General features: G+C 51.5%; 1 protein-coding gene across 1 annotated transcript in view; it reads left to right on the top strand.

The window, feature by feature from the left end:
* The window catches only part of CBX7 (chromobox 7), a 34,659-nt gene extending 14,005 nt beyond the window's left edge, over window positions 1-20,654 (top strand). Inside the window, exons 4-6 of the mRNA XM_043966761.1 lie at window positions 6,402-6,468; window positions 12,144-12,525; window positions 14,374-20,654. Coding sequence (XP_043822696.1) covers window positions 6,402-6,468; window positions 12,144-12,525; window positions 14,374-14,528 — 604 coding nt within the window. The 3' untranslated portion in view covers window positions 14,529-20,654. The remainder of the gene's footprint in view (window positions 1-6,401; window positions 6,469-12,143; window positions 12,526-14,373) is intronic.
* Window positions 20,655-22,268: the final 1,614 nt, after the last annotated feature.

Raw genomic sequence — 22,268 nt, 5'->3', positions numbered from 1 at the left:
GGAGCTGAAGTCCCAGGCTTATAACCCAAGGTCGGCAGGGACCTTGGGAATCATCCTGGACATCTCATGGGGCATGAATCCCTCTCTGACATCCAAATTTTGCTTGAAGAGCTCCAGCAAGGGAGATGAGACCTCCCTCCTATATGCTACTGAAAGTCAGTTTTCTCCATCACTTTCATGACATGGGCAGCCATGGACCCTTCTTGTAGCTAAGTGGCCAGGACACCACAGGAGAAAAGGGGAGAGTCCTTGTATCCAAAGTCCTGGTTCTGGCCTGACCCACCATGGACTGTGGCCAAGTCCCCATTTCCCTGAACCTCAGTTTCCCCTTTTGTAAAAGAGTAGTTAGTATTGAGTGACCTCTGAGAGACCTTCTAGCCCAAATAATGTTATCACAGGCATTTACGATAGCGTTACAATCACTGGGGCTACAAGACCAAAAGTGAGACAGTCTCTGCCCACGAGGAGCTTATGGTCATGGGGAGTGTTCTCTGTGGGTAGACTTCCACAGTTCCCTTTTGTGACCTGTTAGGTTGCCCTTGTCTAGACACTCACTGTTCCTGTGCCTTGATTTCCTGCAAGGAACCTGCCAAATGACTCTTTTTTCCAAGGTGTCTTCATCTTGGCCTTTCATTTGAAGCAAAGTTTCATTCTCTTCCATCCCACTGTGTTGGAAGAGGAACTGGAGGGAGAATAGGAAAGGAAGATAGTACAGTGTGGAGGCTGGCTACACACACACACACACACACACACACACACACATTCACATACTCTTACTCTTACAAATATACACAAACACACATACACACTCATGTATACTTACTCATACTCTTACATACATACACACACATAGACACTCACAGACATGCAACACATTCATACACACATACTCTCTCATGCTCTCACATACACATATTTACTCATTCACTCATACACACGCACACATCACACACAATCACACACACATGCACAATACAGAGGCCAAGAGGGCAGACAGATGTTACCCAGATGTTCTCAGGAGGGCTTCATCTGCAGCAGATGGTCCAGAAAATGGGGTATAAATCAAATCTTACATTCCATTGATTTGTAGTTTATAGGAGTCTTTAATTTCCATTTCTAACTCATTTTCCTCATTTTTTATATTATTTTAATTTGTATCTTTTGGTTTTATGTCACCTTTTATTTCTAAATTATTCTTCTGTCCTTGGATAACCATCCCCAATGACGAAGGATACAAAAGTCAACGAGGAGGGGGAAAGTAGCTCAGGGAAACTAGCCAAGACATCATTTGAGTGACGTATGCCATGTTCCAAATCCATAGACCCCTGCCTCTGCAAAGAAGGGAAGAAGGGATATTTTCTCTTCCACTCTTTGGGTCCAAGCTTGGTCATAGTGATTACAGAATATGTTGGGCCAGATTTTCAAGGCAGCGACTCTTTCTGGATCCCCTCCACCCTGTCTCTAGGCTCTCTGCCAAGTTGTTGATAGTCCATTAAAAACAACAACAGGGGGAACGGCTAGGTGGCGCAGTGGGATAAAGCACTGGCCCTGGATTCAGGAGGACCTGAGTTCAAATCTGGCCTCAGACACTTGACACTTTCTAGCTGTGTGACCCTGGGGCAAGTCACTTAACCCTCATTGCCCCACAGAAAAACCCCCCAAACTACCCAAAAAACCCAACAACAACAACAACAAACCTAGGGCATCCGAGAGGTGATGAACCATCCCCAGGTCTGTCTCTTTTTGTGAAGAGTCGTTTCTGATTTCTGGCTTGGACTTGACTCAGCAGATGCCCTTGATTCAGCTCGATTTTAAAACAGGTATTAAGGCTCTTCTGAGTCCCCATCCAAGTGACCCGGCAGTAACACACTCCAGGTGCAAGCAATGGCCCAGGAGAAATCTGAGGAGGAGGTCACTCCCAGGTGGCACATCAAAGAAGACTTCCTGGAGGAAGCAGTGTCTTGGGATCAGTGGGGACTATATGTCTAAGGGATCACTTTGTCCAACCTTTTATTTATAGAAGAGGAAATTGAGGGTTCCCCGAGGGCTCAGATGATCTGCCCAAACTCACACGGGAGGAATTGGCAGGCACCAAGTTTTGAGGCTTAACTCATATGTTGTGCTGTTACATACAGGATCAGAGCTGTGGGAGACTTTAGAGGTCATTTTACAGATGGAGAAACTGAGGCCCAGGGTGAGGAGGCAAATGGCCTAAGGCCACACAGGCAGGATCCTAGGTCTAGACCTGGAAAAGACTTAAGAAGCCATCTTGCAAAGCCCCTTCCTTTACAGAGGAGGAAACTGAGGCCCAGACAGGTCAAGCAAGATCCAGGATTTGAACCCAGATCCTCTGACCTTCAAACCCAGAATTTTTTTCTATTGTATCCACTGCCCAGCATTCACTGAGCCTAGCCTCAAAGGGAAGAAGGGCCTTTGCTGATAGAGGATGTGTGGAGAACATGGACCCTGGGCTTCAGCCTGGGTTCAGCACACACACACACACACACACACACACACACCACACACACACACACACACACACTCTCCTACTACATTGCATCCACAATACACATTCCCATACAGAGATACACACTCTTGTACACATACATATACTCACACACACTCACAGACACATCACTCTTACACTCACATACACGATGGACACACACTACATTCAAAATATACACTACATACACAGACACACACTTGTACTCTCCCTCACGCTCACACACATACCGCGCGATGCGCACACACAACGTGCAGGAGAGGGCAGGCTGGAACAAGGCAGCACAGCTTGCCTGCATCAGCGAGAACATTGAGTACGTGACGGGTCCGGGACGTCCTTGTGCTGACAGGGGGGCCCAGCTGGGCTCGGGGTACACACGGCTTGTTTACCCTAAGGGGCCCTAGAGAGGGGCCAGGGCTGGGGGCAGCTGCTGGGGAGGCTGTTCTCTCCTGGTCTCTGCCACTTCTGCAGCTTCCATCACCGCTGCCATGCCCTACAGCCCCTTGGGGGACTCTGTGTCCCCCCCCCCGCCCCCCGCCATGGGCTGGGACTGGGAGCAGACTCTCCGCAGGCTTGCAGCTGGGGCATGTCTGTCTGGGAACGTGCTGAGTCTTTGGAGGCTAAGCTTTCTGGCATCCGGGGCTTTTTCTAAGCTGGGCCCAGATTGAGGCTGACAAACGGCAGCTCAGATCCCTTCTTCTGTGGCCCAGAAGCCATCCGCCTTCACAGGCTCACCGGGAGCCCCGCTGGATCACCAGGCCCTTGAATCTTGACCTTGGGCTGGCCACACCCAATTTCATGGGCTTGGGCAGACCCCCACCAAGGCCTGGGAGAGGACACCCCACTCCTCCCCACCCTTCAGAAACCATCCTTTCTGTCCAGCTTCAGAGCTGCTCCCAGAGTGCTGTGCGCGCCTGTCTTTATCTTGATTCACAAGATTCATGAGAGGTTGGGGATGTCAGGAGTTATTATCCCCATTTTATGGGTCAGAAATTGAGGTTCAGATTAGCTAAATGGTTTATGCAAGGTCATAGAGCACAGATCTGGAGCCTGACTGATCTAACTCCTTTATTGTGACAGAAGAGGAAACTGAGGCCTAGAGAAGTCATGTGACTTGGCAACGGTCACATAGCTAGTAAGTATCTGAGGTGGGATTAGAACCTAGGTCTTCTGAGATTCATGCTTGGTAAGATCCTAGAATTGGGGAACATAGGTCAGTCTGGCTTTTTTGTTTTTGTTTTTTGTTTTTTTGCGGAGCAGTGAGGGTTAAGTGACTTGTCCAGGGTCACACAACTAGTAAGTGTCAAATGTCTGAGGCTGGATTTGAACTTAGGTCCTCCTGAATCCAGGGCTGGTACTTTCTCCACTGCGCCACCTAGCTGCCCCCAGTCCATTTTACTGAGTAGGAAACTGAGGCCTCCAAAGTCTCCGACTTGCCTGAAGTCCCACAAGTAGTATGTAGCTGAGTCAAGACTTGAACTCAGGTCCTTGGAATCCAAAGTTTTGGGCTTCTTTTGTTGTTTTTTTTTTTGTTTTGTTTTTTTGGGGGTTTTTTTTTGGTTTTTTAGTGAGGCAATTGGGGTTAAGTGACTTGCCCAGGGTCACACAGCTAGTAAGTGTTAAGTGTCTGAGGCCATATTTGAACTCAGGTACTCCTGAATTCAGGGCCGGTGCTCTATCCACTGTGCCATCTAGCTGCCCCGTTCTTTTGTTTTTAAGTTTCTGTTTCAGAGCTATTCTTAGACTGCCCCCACCCCCAACCCATAGGAGTTTGGACTCTTTGAGCTTACCCTTGTAACAAACAAAAACAGTTATACAGCAAACAACAGCAGCAGCACTGATTGGGGTATGTGACATTCTGCACCAATAGTCCCCCACCTCTCTGTTAAAAGGATCCTCCACCTAGAGCTGGAAGGGACCTCAGACCATCTAATCTGCTCCAACTCCAAACCCTGTCTAGGTACTTATGAGAGTGAGAGGGAATCTCAAAGGTATTTTTCTAGCTCAGATATTTGTGTTCGTTCTGACCATTTTAGAAAACTCAGACCCAGGAGGTGGATTTACTTTCTAAGGTCATCTTGTGAGTCCTTACAGATCTGGGACTAGAACCCAGGACTCTGTGTAGGGCTGGTCTGTGCCTGACCAGGACAGAATGTTCCAAGTCCCCCTACTGGGCCCCTTCCCTCCATTTCCCTTCAGTCCCCCATCCAGGGCCTTCTAATTTCCACTCCATTCGAGCTACTCAAACAGCTGCCAGGCGACTGTTGTACAGTTGCGGACTCGCCCCTTCCCGGGGGCTCTGTTGGCTCCTTGTTCATCCTGGCTGAGAGGTCCCAGCCTGCAGGAGGGCCGGGTCTGTTCTCCATTATCACAAGGAGGGGACACCATGCTCTGTCTGGGCTCTCTGGCTGCACTGACTGGTCACGATCACAAGTTCCCCACAGGCAGTGGGCAGCGGCCAACCGGCTGGCTGTGTCCTCCCGCAGCTTCAGGCAAAACCAATTTAGGCAGAGTCTGGATTTCTTAAAACTGATAAATTGGGGAGGCAGGGGGAAAGAGAGACAGAGGGAGGGAGGGAGAGAGAAGAGGGAAGGAGGGAGGGAGAGAGAAGAGGGAAGGAAGGAGAGAGAAAGGGAAGGGGAAGGAGGTGGAGGAGGAAAAGAAAGAGAAAGAAGAAGGGAGGAAAAGAGAAGAGAGAGGAGGGAGAGGAAAAAGAAAGGAAAAGGGGAAAAAAGAGGGAAGGGAAAAAGAAAAAGAGAGGATAGAGGGAAAGAGAAAGAAGAGAAGTGAGAGAAAGAGAAGAGAGGGAAGGGAGAGAAAAAGAAAGGAAGGGAAAAAAGAGGGAGGGAAAAAGGATGGAGAGAAAGAGAGAAAAGAGGGGCGGGAGAGAGAAAGAAGGAAGAGGGGGGAAAAGAATGAGGGGGGAAAGAGAAGGAGGGAGGGATAGACAAGAGGGAAGGAGAGAGGAAAGGGAAGGGGAGGGAGTGGAGGAGGAAAAGAAAGAGAGAAGAAGAGAGGGGAGGGAGGGGAAAAAAGAGGAGGGAGGGAAAGAGAAGAGAGAAAAAGAAAGTTTCTATACAGATTCACCCGAAGAGTCCCAGAAGCTCTGTGCTGGGACTCTAGAGGGGATGTAGCCCAGCTCAACAGACTAGAAGGTCCTTGAGGCTAGGAACTGCTTGCTATTTGCCCTTTGTGCCCCTGGGACCAGGCACATAGTAGGTGGTTACTGACCGCTTGGTGAATGAACAAGAACGATCCAACAACATGGCCCCAAAGTGGTCATCTAGGCTTTTGTTTGGAGACCTCCGGTAATGGGGAGCTCACTACCTTTCAAAGCTGCCATTTTCCCGTTTTCACTTACAGAGAGCCCATGTCCAGCTCTCTTCCCCTTCCCTCAGTCCTAGAACAGTGTAACTGTGTGACGTCAGCTCACTCCCGTGGGGCGCTAGAAGAATGTAATTGACAAGTATCGCATTTAGATACAGCTTTTCTGGGCTCTCCCTAAAGTGAGGGCCACCTCTGGTTTTCTAAGACCCCACCCCCACCCCCACCCCGTGAAGGCTACCCTGGTGCTGGGTCCTAGGACAGTGAGACATCCCAGATGGAGAAGCCCTTGGGGTGGCGCCTGAGCGCTGTTTTAGTCCCAGTTCTGCCGTTGGTCATTGGGTGTGGCGCTCCACCCCCACCCCTGCCTCAGTTTCACTTTCTATAAAAGGAAGGCGGCTGGATGCTAGGAACTCTTAGGCCGTCCAGTTCTAGCTCTGAGACCCTTCCCCGGCATTGTTTCTGCCCCGTGGAGTCAGCCCAAGGGTCTGAGGGACACGGCCAAATGTCCTTGCCACATCCGTCATTGGTTTTTCATTTTCTCCCTTCATCTGCCTCATGCCCCCCCCAGGGAGGAGAAAGATCGTGCATCCGGGTATAGGAAAAGAGGCCCGAAGGCCAAACGGCTGCTGCTGCAGGTAACCTCGGGCCCCTGCCCTCTCTCCCCCAACTCTGGCCTCGGGCACTGGTTGGATGGATGGGGCCCCCGTGGTCTCCCCTCAGCCCTGCAGACTAGCCCACGTGGGAGGGGTGGAGAGCCCCAAAGGTCTCCCTCAGCAGCATGTCCAGGAATTCTGGGATAAGGTGCTTATCACCACCACAGCATCAAAAAGGCAACCAAGGAGAGGGGATGGGATGGCATCCCAGGCATGCCGTCTGTGGAGAGCAGGGAGGGCAGGAGCCAGGCCGATGTGAAGGGGAAGTAATGGGAACTAAGGTTGGTGTGGGCATCAAATGCCGGGATCAGGAGCTACAAACTTATCCTCTTGGCTACAGGAACCATTGGGAGTTTCCAAGCAGAGGGGTGGGTGTTGGTCGGGATTACTTTGGCAGAAGATACTCTGTTTTCTAACTGAGCAGGACTTGGGAGGAATAGGACGTAGACTTGGTGGGCAGAAGAATGGTCCGATATCTGGTGGGATGTTAGTCGTAGTTCAAGAGTGGGCAAGTCAGGGGCAGCTAGATGGCGCAGTGGATAAAGCACCGGCCCTGGATTCAGGAGTACCTGAGTTCAAATCTGGCCTCGGACACTTGACACTTACTAGCTGTGTGACCCTGGGCAAGTCACTTAACCCCCATTGCCCCACAAAAAAAAAAGAGTGGGCAAGTCACTTCTCTCTGTAGGCCTCAGTTTCCCCATCTGTAAAATGAAGGGGGTCAGAGGACCCCAGAGGTTCCTTCCAGCTCTAAATCCATGGTATTCTGGACCACCTGACAAGGATGAAATAACAAACATTAGCATTCAAATTCTGATCTCCCGCGTGCTTAAACCAGTTCAGGGGAGAAAATGTTAGACTCCTGGAGCCAGGAGATCTGGGTTCAAATCTTGCCTCGGGGCACTAGCCATGGGCCTCAGTGTTCTCATCTATAAAATGGGCATGGTGCTCTATGGAAGGAGAAATTAGTGGTCTAGCTGGGGTGATCGATGAGGAACTTGATTTCCTGGGCGGGGGCACCAGGCATGGAAACCATGCTCTGTACCCGGATTCTTTGTGCTCTGGGTCTGGATGTGTCCTAGGCCTTCATTACTCTGGGCCTCAGTTGCCCCGCTTGTTCATAAGCTCCTTGAGGCCAGGCACATGGTCTTGAGGTGCCCAGGGAAGGGCCTTCCAGAAGCTTGGTTGAATTACTCTGCGGAGGCAGTGTGGTTCAGTGGTTTCGGGACTTGAAGTTTGAATCCCCACTTTGCTGAGCCACAGTTTCTTCATCTGCCAAAGGATCAGGCTGGTGTCAAGGAGCCTCCAGGCCCCTTCCAGCTCTGGATCTGGGCTTCTGTAATCCATGAAGGGACTGGAGAATCTCAGATGCACAGAATCTCCACCCTCCTCTCTGCCCCGCCCCCCCCCCCCCCCCCCCCCCCCCCCACCCCCAACTAAAGACGGCAGCTGGAGGAAGGGAGAAAGGACCAGCAGCTTCCTTGGGGACCCAGCAAAGATCCCCTCATGTGCCCTCCCACCTGCTGGCCTGTCTCTTGGCCTCCCCTGAGGACCCTACACCCACGCTCACAGCTGGGTGGCACCTAAGCCTTTCAGAAGAATTCCCTTCTACACCCCCTGACCAGCAGGCCCTTTCTACTTTGGGACGGCTGTTTGGTTAGGAAATGTGTCCCGACATTGAACAGAAGTTTCCTTCCTCATAACTTCCACCCATGGTTTCTGGTTCTGCCCCCTGGGGCCAAGCTGACTGAGGCTAATCCTTCAGATACCCACTGGCGGCTGTCTGTTGTGTGCCCCCGAGCCTTGTCTTCTCCAGCCAAAACGCCCCAAGGTCCTTCACCCAATCCTTCTACAGGATTATAGTGTCGTGTGCCCCCCCACCCCTAGCCTGGTCCCCTCCTCTACCCCCGCTGTGCCCTGTTCACAGCTTTTTGTGATTGGCCTCACCGGCTGGGCACAAAATCAGCCCTCAGTTTTTCTATTCGAGTTTTAAAACTTGACTTGGGGGTGGGGGGGTTGATGGTCCCCCCCCACCGCCGTAACTGGTCATTGGTCAGTGGCAACACATTTTTAGAGTGGCCAGAGGCACCTCCACTTTCTCCTCTCAGTGATAAAATGGAAGGACCCTGCTGGCAGAGATGTTGGATTTGGGGATTTTCTCCCCAGTGCTCAGGATGGTCCTCAAGGGTCCAGTGCCTGCCCTCCCGAAGCTTATAGTCTGCTACAGCAGATAAGCCATGGACACAATGCCTGTGTGGGAGACAAAATCGAGCGTGATAAATACAGAGGAGAAATACAGCTGAGTCAGGATTTATGAGGAAACCGAGGCCCCAAGAGAGCCCAAAGACACATAGGTAGTCAACATCGGAGTCAGGAACCGAGTCCTGATCTCCTCACTTCAAGTCCATCAGGAGGCACTGAGGTGCCTGGTTCAAATCCAGCATCTGATGCTTACCACGGGCAGGATCTTAGACAAGTACCTTTCCCTCCATGGATGTCAGTTGAGTCCCTTCAGGCTCTAGATTTGTGATTCTGAGGAGCAGAGATCAATCCCTTCCCTCATGGCCGTGTGGGGGGTTGGGGCAGCCTCATGGAGGAGCTCGGCCCTAAGGGACAGGTAGCACCTCGGTGGGGGGGGAGGAGATCAAGATGGGAGGTCTTGGACGGTCAGAGCAAGTCATTCATTGTGTAATTATTTTATTTACATTTAAAAACAGAGAAAAAGGGCAGAGTGAGCATGCAAGCAGGCTCACCAAATGTGGCTGGGAAGAGAGTAGCAGAAAATATGACTGGAGGGGGGGAGGATAGAGAACCCAAAAGAGCCTTGAATGCCAAAATCAGAAGCTTAAATTTTATCCAATAGACAGCAGGGAGCTGTGAAAGATTTTTTTTTTTTTTATCAGGGGACTGACCAGTCCTATAGCAAGTAAAATAATCTGTTAATAATCAATATAGATATTGCTATAGGACATGGCAAAGCATTTTATGTACATGAACTCATTGGAACCATTGAATTAACCTAATGAGGGAGACTGTCCTTTCCAGATGTGGTTATCTACATTTTACAGTTGGGGAAATGGAGACTCAGTAAGGTAAGTGACTTTCCCAGGGTCACACAGCTCAAAATTGTCATGTGTAGTATTAGAAGTCTGGTCTCTCCTGACTTAAAGTCAAACCTGAACAGAGCGATGCCTCAAGCCCAAGCTTGCCTTCTAACCCTGAAGCTGACTTGTATAAAATCCAAGTCAAGGGCAGGTAGGTAATGCAGTGGATAAAGCACCGGCCCTGGATTCAGATACTTGACACTTACTAGCTCTGTGATCCTGAGCAAGTCACTTAACCCTCATTGCCCTGCAAAATAATAATAATAATAAAATAAAATCCAAGTCAGGCAGCAGCAGATGATTTTGTACTGTGGATTTGGGCTTTTTTTTCCTTTTCAAAGGAATCTCATTTGGGGGCTGAGATTTCTATTTAAGTCATTTTAGTCTATGCATTTCCAGTTATTCGTTAAAGAATGTAGGGAAGTTTAGACTGAAGAAGAGAAGCCTCTGTGTGTGTGTGTGTGTGTGTGTGTGTGTGTGTGTGTGTGTGTGTGTGTGTGTGTGTGTGTGTGTGGCGGGGGCAGGGAATGGGTTTCTTTTTCCTGAAGGGTGTTTTGGTTTTTTTAGAGAGAGGCAATATGGTATAGTGGGAAGAGATTTCTAATCCAAGGACCTGGATTCAAATCTAGCTCTTCTCCTCACCATCTGTATGATCTCAGGCAAATCACTTCACTTCCCTGAGACTCAGTTTCATCAGCTGTAAAATGGAAAGAGAGGGGTGCCTATATGACCTCTGAAGTCCTTTCCACTTCTAAATCTATGATCATACCTAACAGCAGCAGGTGTAAATCACCCAGCTTATTCAACAAAAACAATAATAAAACGCAGGGCACACCTTTTCAGATTTTCAGTACAAAGGAAGGGAGGGAGGGAGAAAGGAAGGAAGGGGAAGAAGAAAAGAAGAAAGAAAGAAGAGAGGAAGGAAAAGAGGGAGGGAGGAAGGAGAAAAAGAGAAGGGAGGGAAGGAGGAAGGAAGGGGAAGGAAAAATGAAAGGAAGGAGGGAGGAAGAAAAAGGAAAGGAAGCAGGAAAGAAGGGAAGAAAGAAAAGGAGAGAGGTAGGAAAGCAGGATGAAGGAAGAAAGAAGAGGAATAAAAAGAAGGAAAGATAAAGGAAGGAGGGAGGGATGGAAAGAAAGAGGGAAGGAGGGCTACTTGGCTTGTGAGGTCCCATTCCAGCTCCTGAATCTATGGCTAGGCTTCTTCTGTTTTGTCCCCATAGAAAGAACTGGGCCCAGGAGGTAGATGTGACGGGAATGGTAGAGGGAAGCAGATTTAGGCAGATATCAGAAAGACTTTCCAACAGTGACAGCACTACTCAAGCAAGATAGGCAGCTTTGGCTGCCAGGGATGTCCCAAAGAGGCTTTTTTTGTCCAGACTACCGAGAGATCCCCAAATTCCAATTATTTCTAGTCAAGCTGTCCATGAACAAACCCCTCCTGCCATACCAGGTTCTGTGTGAAGCGCTGGGGATACAGAGCCAAGACATGACGTAGTTCCTGCCTTTAAGTAACTTAACATTCTGTGGAGGTAGATGAGATGGATGCATACACAAGATAAATAAATACCAGCTAGTCTGGGGAGCACACAGTAGGGCACAGTAATGTGCCCAGTATGAGAGAGGAAGCAAGAATAGTCATTTATGTCCTGTCCTATAGGGGCTTCCAGTTTCTGGCAGTGTATTCTGAGTGTTGCTGGGGGCTGGGAAGGCTTTCTTCATTCACCAGACAATAATTACGTACCTACTGTGTGCAGAAGCTTTTTTTTCATTCGCCAGATAATAATAATGTACTTACTGTGTGCAGAAGCTTTGCTCATTCACCAGACAATAATTATATACTTACTGTATGCAGAAGCTCCACCTGAATGGGATCTTCAATCTAATGGGGAAGCTTCTTAGGATCTGGAGTGGGGTGATCTTTGTGCCCAACCCCTTCATTTTACAGAGAAGCAAACCGAGGTCAAGAGAGATTAAGCCCCTGGCTCTGGGTCGCACAGTTTGGGAGCAGCAGAGCTGGAATTCAACCCCAAGATTCAGACCCTCGATTTGGAGTTGGAAGGAATCCTGCAGGTCTAGGACCCTAAGCAGTGAAGGGACTTGTCCAAAGTCACAAAGATAGTGGCAAAGTAGATATTTGAACCCAGGTCCCCCAACTCCAAATCGACCCATTCTAAGCCAATATTCATTTATTAAATGCTTACCACGTGCCAGGCACCGACGTTCAAAGACAAAAACCCAGACAGTCCCTGCCCTTGGTGAAGGCATTAAATGCCCTTTCCACTCTGCCCCCTCTCTGTCCACCTGGGCTTTAGGGCGGGGTAGAACCTGAACTGGGAAAGGCTGGCCCGATGGGGAGGGAGAAGGTTATCATGGAACGTGGGGAGCATCAGGGAGGCAGAGGGTCCCAGGTGGCAAGCTTGCCCAGGTAAAGAGACAGGGGAGAGTTTGCAGAGAGAGCGGCCGCCCCCAGCTGGGGCCATCCTTGCCAGCTCCTTGACCCCCTTCCCTCTTCTCCCCTGCTCCCCACGCCGGTCCCCCACCCCTGACCTGCAGAGGCTGTACAGCATGGATTTGCGCAGTGCCCACCAGGTGAAGGGGAAGGAGAAACTCTGCTTCTCCCTGGCCCGCCAGTTTGGCGGCGGTGGCGGCGGCAGCGGCGCCCCCGACGGGGTGGGTAGGGCGGGCCCAGCACAGCTGGAAGAGAAGAGCAGCAGCGGCGTACCCACCCTGCCCTTCCCGCTCAGGAAGCAGAGCAAGGCCCAGAAGTACCTGCGGCTGTCCCGAAAGAAGTTCCCGCCCCGCCTGGAGGGCCGTGGCCAGCTTAGAGAGGCTTTTCTGGAGGATCCCGCTGCCCAAGAGGCCATGCAGGACACCGGCGAGTGGGACGAGGCCATGGCCACCACTACCCCTGCTGAGCAGCACTCTGGCAAAGAGGGTAAGCCCTGCCCCCATTTTATCCCTGAGGAAACTGAAGCCCAGGGCAATGAAGCGACTTGCCCAAGGTTGCATAGCTACTACTGAGTGTCTGAGTTAGGATTTGAACCCAGGTTTTCTTGGGCTCTGTTCACTACTCTAGAGCCAGAAGAGACATTAAGGATCCCCTAGTCCAAGCCTCTCTTTGTAAACTCGAGGAAACTGAGACCTGGAGAGAAGGGGAGGATCAGAGGGGCAGGGAGTGGCTGGCAGAGCCTGAATTCAACCTTGGGTCTTTCTGTCACAAATCCAGCCATCTCTGCCCCCTGCACTACCTCCCTGGCCCAGTCACATACCTTGGGTCTAGTAGGAAAGAGACCAGTAAAGATGGCAACCTTCGCCCCAGACGTTGGGCCTTGAAATGCCCACCCTTGCCTGGGCAGTGCCCAGAGGAGGCCGCCAAGGCAATGCAACCCTTCCCCACCAATTCATGGCTGTGTTGGGGGAGCTGAGGGCAGTTAGCCTGTGGAGGAGAGGCCTCAGGGGTCCGTGATAGCTCAAGATTGTCATAGGCTCTCCTTTGGAAGAGGGCTTAGCCTTGGAGACTGGGAGAAAGTCAGCACTCAGGTCATATTCAAGGAAAGTTCTCTATTGATCAGAGTTGTCCAGAGCAGCCTGCTGCCTCAGGAAGTAGTGAGCTCTCTGTCATGGGAGGTCTTCAAGTGGAGCAGATAGCCTCTGGTCCCATATGCTTTAGAAGGAATTCTTGTTGGACAAGGCAGCCTCTGAGGTCAGCAAGATGCCTGTGAGGTAATGGATAGACAGCAACCTCAGAGTCAGAAGACCTGGCTTCAGGCCCCACCTTTTGGCCATGTGACCCTGGGCAAGTCACTGAATTCCTCAGCCCTCCCAGGCAGCTCTCTAAGACTGTAGTGGGAGAGCAGGTGCAGATCTGCATTGGTGAAGGGCATTTCCCCACCAGAAACTCTCGATGAAATCCTAGATCCCCCCAACATCGTTATTAATAATAACCAGGGTTTGGAGCGCTTGCTAGGATGGTATGCTTGCCACTTAGCTGACCCTGAAGTCAGCTCTTCTTGCCTCCCTATGCCTGGTCAGCCCCCATCGTCTCCTCTGTCTAAAAGCACCAACAATCCCATCTTTGTTGCTGAGCTCTTCCCTATCCATTTTGTCCTTTTGTTCCCTCCCCCAACATGCTCCTTTGCAGCAGGGCTTAATACTCCTCCTTTTTCAGAGGAGGAAACTGAGGCCCACAGAGTAGAAGGGAATTGTTCCCAGTCTGAGTTAGGGGACCCAGCTCTAGCTATCCCGAGTTCCAGCTTCAGGCTCTGTTCCATCCCTTATCATCATTTTCAGGTCTACGTGGGGAGGGTTTGTTAGCTTGTCTCAGGAGTAAGACAGCTCCATAAACGAGTCCTCTCCCCCAAACCACTTCTATTGCCCCAACAAACAAGCAAGATCCCTCCCCACCCCCACCTCACGCATCTTACCCTCCAAGGTGTTCTGTCTGATGCAAGAGACAAGCAGGTGGGAGGTGTGATCTCTCTCCTTCCCCCAGCCCCAGCTTCTAAATTATACCTCTCTGCATCCGGTAGTGGGGTCTTGGAGCATGAACGATGGATTCAGAACCATAGAACCCCAGATCACTGCTCCTTACTAAGCTATGTGATTTCAGTCTAGTCCCCTGGTCTCTATGGGTCTCAGCGTCCTCATTTGTAAAATGAGGTGAGGAGGGGGGGTACATCCGATCCTTCCCCTGCCCTCCCCTGCCCTCTCCTCCCCTGCCATGCCATCGATCCAATGAAGCTCTCCCCCATCTGTCTCTGTCTCTCCTCCTTGGCTGTGGTAGGTGGTGACCTGTCTGAAGGGGGCCCTCCCTGGATCCCCGCGCACCCCCCTTCTGAAGTGACGGTGACTGATATCACAGCCAACTCCATCACTGTCACCTTTCGGGAAGCACAGGCCGCTGAAGGCTTCTTCCGGGACCGGAGCGGGCAGTGCTGAACCTCTCCATTCTGACCCCTCTTTAAACGGTTTTCTGTGGGTTTGGGGCTCAGGCCATAAGTGGTGTGGGAGGAGGGCAGTGCAAGGACTTTATTTAAAATGACAAACTCCTAAAAAACCAAGAGAACAAGAGGGAGAACTGAAGAGAGATGCTCCCCACTCTCCAGTCCGCCTTCCATCCTGGGACAGTGATGTCTACAGAAGTTTGCTGGGGGTGGGGGGTGGGCAGGAATGGGCCGATCTGGGGGGATTCTTGTCTATTTCTCAGGTGGTGGCTGGCATTGACCTTGCCTGAGCTGAATGACTCAGGTCGGGGAAGCCCAGGCAGGGAAGAGGAGGGACAAGGCAAAGGATGGGGGGGGGGTCAAAGGGCCTGCCCCAGCCTGGGGCTCCAGGACTGAGGTTGGTTTGCCAGAGTTTGCTGTAGTTTATCCATGCTCTTAGTTAGGCCTATCCCAGAGGCCCTCGGGCCAATTTCTGGGACCTGTGCAGGGGTAGGCGGCCAGAGGATCTGATGCCTGGAAGGAAGAAATGGGAGCTTCCCATTCATCCATGCAGATGAGAGCCCCCCCCCCAAAAAAAAACCCAACAAAAAACAAAAACAAAACCTCCCTCCTTTCCTGCCCAGGTGCAAACAGCTTAGTGGGAATGGGGCATTTATCTACTTCCACTCCAGAAGTAGGATTCTTCTAGTGTTTATGCTGTAAGGAAGGATTTGGTTTAAAAAAAAAATCCAGTTCTGTGATCCACATGCATTGGGGAGGGGGGAGGAACTCCTAGTATGGAAACTCCCTCTTGTGTACCAGATTGGCACCTCCTCTGAAACTGATAAACGTGTAGTCTCAGAGAGCCTCCAGAGGTGCCAACACAAGGACTGTCCCGCCCAGCTAGCGCCCATGTCCGAGGCCAGACCTGAACCCATGTCTTCCTTACTGTAAGGCCAGGTCTTCAGCCCGCTGCCTTTTATAGATCTGCTCTCCCCAGTCCTAGCACACAAGCACACACACACATTTGTATAATACATTTTCCCCCTATTTTATAGATGGGGACAGTGAGGCCTCAAAAAAAGGACTGAACTGGCAGAGGCAGGACTTTGAATTCGGGTCCAGCCTTGGAGTCAGAAGCCTTGGATTCAAATCTCACCTCTGAGGCTTACTCCTTGCACTGCCTCCTTAGGCCTTGGTTTACTCCTCTGCGATGGGACCCCAGAGGGGTCCCTTGGGGGCCCTCCAGCTCCACTTTCAGTGAGCTCCAGTGAGCTTTTTTCCCCTTTCCCACTTGTTTCAGATTTTCCATGCCAGAGTTGTTGGAGAGAACAAGGAAGTTGCACTAACACAGGCTCCTTTCATAGGGCTGACAGGGAGGGCAGAGATAACAAAGGTGGGGAGAAGCTTGAGGAGGACTGGGGGCAGGGGGCAGTGGGCTGCAAGTGAAGCTAGCAGAGCCCGCTAGCAAAAACCAGGGAGACATGAGCTCCCATAATCCCTATGCTCTCATTGAGATCTTTAGGAGCTTCAGGGTGATCACAGAGAATCCAAGAGCTTGCCTCCAAAGGCCTCCAAGCACCCCAAAGCCTGCCAGCCCCCCTCCCAGCCCTGTAAGCACACACCTGTGTACACGCCACACCCTGCAGAGCAGCTGGGCGTGAAGCCAGGATCCTCTGGGCTGGGAGGTGGCACCTGCCTGGCCTGCTTGTTCCCCCTGGGGCCTCCAGGTGAATAATTCATCTTCCCTTTGGGCCTGTATTCTAGGAGAGGAAAAAAATCCCTTTAAATCCCCAGCTCAAGATACACACAATTGTCCTGGCTGCCTGGCGTTTGAGGGGCCAAAAGTGGGCCCATTTTACAGATGAGGAAATCGAGGTCCATAGATGGGGACAGGTTTGCTCCAGATCTCGATGCCAGTAAGAAGTAGAGCCGCCTGTGTATAGGAGAGAGTCGGAGGTTTCTGTGGAAGATCCCCAACACATATCCAGGTGGGCCTCACTTTAAGGACATCCACCATTGCTGACTTAATGGCAGGATGAAAAGGCACCGGCCTCAGTGTTCTCATCTCTGAAGTGGAGGAGTAGGGGTGGACAACCTCTATGGTCCCTTCTCGCTAAATCTGACCTCATAGCTCAGGTGCAGTGCCTTTCATTGTGAGCCCTTCCCTGACCCCCCATCTTTCCCCACCCTCCACCCCTGTTGAGAGAAACTTGAGACCTTGAGAAGATGAGTGACTTGCCCAAGGTCTCATGGCTTATTTAGGTCAGGACCTCTACCCCAAGACAACAACAACAACAACAACACACACACACACACACACTCCATTCTCAGTTGTAGAGTTTAGAGGCAGCAATCCCGGGTTCCAATCTTTGCTTTTTATGACCTTGAACAGGTCTCCTGCCCTCTTGGACTTCAGTTTTCCCATCTGTAAAATGAGACAGTTGGAGTGGGTGATTCCCAGGGTCCCTTCAGTGCTGGGGCCAAGCCCCCTCAAATCCCCCACTTGCCATCAAGGGAAGGTCAGCCCACAGGCCCCTGGATATGGGGGAGTCAGTGATAAATGGAGACAGATTCAAAAGGCACCCCCCACCCGAGGCTGAGCCTCAGGGATTTGGTCTCAGGCAGCTTGTGGGGCCTGACCCCCGTTTGGAGGAAGGGATCCTTCCAAGTGACTCTTCCTTTTCGGGATCTCTGACTCAGGTGATGTTTACAGTCCCTCTGAACCCTCTTGGACTCTCCCCCAAACTCTCTAACACGGGGATAATGTTGAAGTCAGCAGAGAAAGGGCTGGTTCTATGACAGAGTGGATGGGAGCTTCAGCCATCCCCAAGGGGTCTCCCCATTCTCAGGGTAGCCTCGTTCCCTTCCTCTACTGGGAAGGAAGGAGGCAAGGAGAATGGTCAGTTCTCCTAGGCATAGCTGTCTTCCACCCTTCTCCAGGGCCCAACCACCTTCCTGACAAGAGCGTTCCTAAAGTAGACTTGAGGCTAGCTTGCAAGGTAGTGAGTTTTCTGTCCTTGGGGGGGTCTCCGAGTAACGGCCTCCCCCCTGAGATGCTGGGGTGTGGGGTGCCCGCCATCCCCTGGTTCAGGCTGGGACACTTAGGGAAGCTGTGATGGGCAGGCACTGGACAGAAGGTCAAGCTGAGATGAGAGAAGCCCTGCTCTCAGGGATCTTACAGTCTGATGGAGAGAAGAGAGGGCATCCTTCCCTCTCTGGCTCTGCTTCCTTCCTTCCCGACTTTTCCAAACCAAAGATATTTTCAAGAAAGCATCCAGTTTGTTCTCCGCCCTCCCCCTACCCACAGACACTCCCCTTTCTCTTTTTGGGGGGAAGGATCAGGGAGGCCTCCAGCTGTTGCTGCTGAGGACCCAGCCTGTCTCCTTCCAATTACAGGCTCTTTTATCCCAGGTCTTGGCCTTCAACCTTTACAAGGTTGGTTCACATGCTTCCTATCATCACCCCCTCTACCCTGGAGGGTGAGCTGGTCCCAGAAGATAGAGGGAGGGGGGCAGACCAGAGACCTTGAAAAAATGGATGACTTACCCAAGGTCTCTTGACTTATTTTAGGTCTGCACCCCCAACCTAAGACAACAACAAAAGCTTTGATTTACTTATACACAAATACAAAGCATTCACATACAAAATCCCTTCTCAGTTGTGGGGTAGTAGAAAGAACACTAGGTTTAAAGGAAGCAATCCTGAGTTTGCATCCTTAGCCTGCCTCTTATAAGCCTTGTGACCTTGAACAAGTCCCCTGTCCTCCTCTGGGTCTCCGTTTTCCCCATCTGTAAAATGAGAAGGCTGGACATCCTGACTGCCCATCTGCTTCAGACCAGATGATGGGGAAGGGCCACCCCCAGATCCCCTCCCCCTCCCCCTTTCTGGCCAGTGAGTTAAAGGGGAAGCCAGCCTCATCAGCAGGAGGCCGCTCCTCTCCTCTCTTCTCCTCTCCTTTCCTCTCCTCTCCTATCACTGCCAGGATGACCTATCCTCAGCTCACCCCTGGCACAGCAGGGCATGAGCTTGGGGCCACAGGGGGTCTTGACAGGAGTTACAGGGAGGGGAGCTAGCGGCCTTCCCCTCTCCCATCCAAGACTACTGACTTTCCTGTGTCCATGTGCAAGGGCATGCTTTGGGCAGACCCAGGGAGAGGCTTATGGAGTCACCTGGCCCTGGGACAGACCCCTTAAGCTCAGCTGAGGCAGGATTAGAGTGGGTGTCTCGCCAGCCAGTCTTGGTGATGACATCCCAAGAAGCAGGGTGGGACACTGAGGTCAAATACCTAGGCCAAGCTGCTATGGGAACATGGGTGGAGGGGAACGATGGACTAGGTAGATTTGGGGAAATGGAGTTAGGTATAAGCAGGGTCTAGAGGGTGGGGCCCCACCCTCACTGAGCTGGCATCAGGGATGGTAGCATGAGGCAGAAGGAGCTGATCCCCCTCCTAATGCCCTGCTTGCCACAGCCTCCTTCCCACCCCATCTTCTCTTGGAGTCTCTTTCCTGGACTGGCACAGGGGTTGGCAAGGAGGCCACAATCTCAGGCCCCAATGGAAGGTGAGGTTCTAAGACCAGTAGGGAGGTCCACAAGCAGCTGCCAAATGTGGCAAAAGGATGATGGGACAGAGGCTGGGGTATTCAGAGGGCCTTGGGAAATAGCTGCCCTAGGCTGTGGCCTTTTGTCTTTTCTCTCTCTCTCTCTCTCTCTCTCTCTCTCTCTCTCTCTCTCTCTCTCTCTCTCTCTCTCTCTCTCTCTCTCTCTCTCTCACACACACACACACACACACACACACACACACACACACACACACACACACACACACACACACACACACACACACACACACCCACACACCCCTACCTTTCTGACTGCTGCAATGCCCTTCTCTTTGAGGCCCCAGAGAAAGACTCAGAGGGTGTCTGCCTCAACCTCCTTTCTGCTCTGTGGGCCCTTTCAAAGAGATCATTGTAAATTTCAAGTATATATTGGGGGGGGGGGTGACTACCTTGATGTCTGCAATAAACAAGCCTCTGGATCAGCACTTGAAGGTCCAGTCCTCCTTCCCAGCTCCCCCAGGTTCCCTCCACCTTCCCAGAGGCCGAGGGTTTTGCTTATGGTCTCACAGCCCATCTGAGGTCTGACCCTCACTGCCTCTGCTTGAGGGGATTCCCCTGGCCAAAGGCCCAGCTCATCCCAGCTGGGAATCAGGGAACCTGGCTTTGAAGGCCTGCCCTGTCACTTAGGACTTTTGTAATCGTAGCAAACCACTGGCCCTCAGTTTTCTGCTTTGTAAAGTGAGGGGGCTGCCTCTGGCCTTGGAGGGCCCTGCCAGCCCAATTAGACCCTGTGATTCACTCCTGTGGCTAGCAGAGGGCTCTTTGCAAGGGCCCTCAGTCCCCAGCCTGACCCCCATCACCCTCTGCCCTTGTTGAAGTGAGGGTCACTGGATTCCCCTGGGGACCCTCTCCCCAGAGACTCCACCAGCTTGCTGGGAGCTCTGCTTGGCTGAGGAAGGGGAGAGAGACAGAGACTGCGGGGTCAGGATCCGCCCAGAAGGAGGCCAAGCTGAGATTCAGGCTACCGGCTCCCAGCCTGGAGAGGGTGGTGTCCAGGGCTCCCCTCCTCTCCTGACTGGGCATTCCATGGAAGGGCCCGGTAGAGCAGGCCGGGGTGTGCAAGATGGCCAAGGAGCAGGCAGATTGCTGTGGGCACTCCCAGGCCTGCTAGAGTTAGCCCAGTGCCCCCAGTTCCAGGGTGAGCAGCCTTCTCTCCTTGCCTCTCCTTGCCCCCAGCACACTAACTTTTGAATGTTACAATCCAGGGCTGGTACTTAGCTTTTTTCTTTTTCACATTAAAGGGACAAGGAGCAAACATCGCATACCCTGGGTGGGCGGCCAGGCCTCATCCCAGCCTGTTTTGGGGCATTACTTTTAATAATATTTCTAACGGTGGCCAATTTCCTTCCCCTCCTGCTCCAGGGATGGACGAGGTTGGGGTTTTTTTCTTGGGGCAGGTTGAGGGCTGATGGAGCCCCTTCAGCTCCTATCACCCCCAGCTCCCCAGTCTCAGCCTGGGAAAGCTTTCTTTGCACAGAATGAGCTTATAGCTTTGTACAGACAAATGAATGTATTGGGGAGGGGAGGGGAGGGAGGGGCTGGGGCCAGGGCCAGGGGCAAGGTCCGTCCAGGTACTCGGGCCTGTTGCAGGTGAGGGAGGGCCGGCCGGGAGCTGGTCAGACTGGGGTGGGGGGGCAGGGCAGGGGGGGTTCCGATGGACTCAGAATGTGGTTTATTTTTGTACTGATATCAGTAAAAGACTGTACCTCATCTATTTATTTAGATGATTTATCTGGTATATGAGGCAAAAAAATTATTGAAGAGAATATTAAAGATGATTTGGAGAAAAAAAATAATGTTTCATTTCATTTCCGAAACTTTCATAATTGTCCTTCCAAGGAAGCATAGATAATTTTCATTCATCTGCCTGAGTTCCCTTACTGATGTGTGTGGCCTTGGGTAAGTCACTTGCCCTAAATGGTAGTCAGTTTCCTCCATGAAATGAGCATGTTGGACTCCAAGGAAGGGGCCCTTTATGATCCAAAGCAGGGATTCTGGCTCACCTGCCAATCTAGCTCAAGGTGAGCCTGCAGCAAAGAGCCCTTCAGCTTTCCTGAAGAGGACCCTCTGAGGTCCAAGGATTATCATCCCTCTCAGGCTCAGAGAGGGAAAGCAGCTCAGCCAGGGTCACACTGCACATGAGATGGGACAATCACTAGACTAGAACCCAGGCCTTGTGATGCCAAGTTCAGAGAGCTTTCCATTCAATCCATCCACAAGCATTTAAGTATATACTACGAGCCAAGCCCCGGGGACACAACTGCCCTTAAGCAGTGTACATTCCCACCTGAGACACTTACCGTGTGACCCTGGGCAAGTCGTTTAACCTCCATGCCTCAGTTTCCTCATCTGTAAAATGAAGGAGTTGGGCATCTAAATCTATGACCTCAGTGGAGGTGATGGGAACAGACCTGAGTTCATACGGATGAAGGCTTCTTGTGATTTCTTTGGTTCATCAGGAACTCCCAAGTGGACACACTCTCTCCACCGGTACAGGTAGGTACCCTCTCGGCACCTTTAGTTTCAGAGAATTCTTCCAGCTCAGAGAGGTCCAGTCACACAGCCAGGAGGTGTCAGGCTGGACTTGAACCCAAGCCTTCTTGGTTTGGAAGCCTCCATGTGTGTCCCTGTATCCATGGACAGAACTTTGAAGGGCAAGGCATTGGCGGCTGGGTGGGGCATAAAAACGTGCCTTTCCCTGGCCCCTGCCTGCCTCATGCCAAGGCCTACCTTGAGCTAGAAGCCTCTAAGCTCAATGCGGGTCTCTGCGCTGAGGGGACAGGACACAAATGGAAAAGACCTTTCTGCCCACCAGGGAAGGGAAGGCCCCAGGAATGCCCTGGCCTAGTCTCTGCAGCTTAATAGGCTGCTGGAGTTTTAGAGCTACTGAAGAACATCCCACCACCAGACCCTTCTGCTCATCCAGACCTGTTTGAAATCAGGAGAAACAGGCTAGTGTGATGGCTTGTTAGGAAGGGGCTTCATGAGGGATATGTGTGTGTGGGGGTGCACAGGTGTGGAATGCTGCATATAATTCAAGATTTTTCTGTGTGTTTTTGCTGAATTTTAAAAATTTCTCTTTTCTTTTTCAGGGCAGTGAGGGTTAAGTGACTTGCCCAGGGTCACACAGCTAG

Source organism: Dromiciops gliroides, chromosome 5 (genome assembly GCF_019393635.1).
Source record: "Dromiciops gliroides isolate mDroGli1 chromosome 5, mDroGli1.pri, whole genome shotgun sequence".
In the NCBI taxonomy this organism is placed as follows: Eukaryota; Metazoa; Chordata; class Mammalia; order Microbiotheria; family Microbiotheriidae; genus Dromiciops; species Dromiciops gliroides.
Note: the sequence above shows the minus strand (reverse complement) of the source record. Positions and strands in the feature narration are given on the sequence as shown.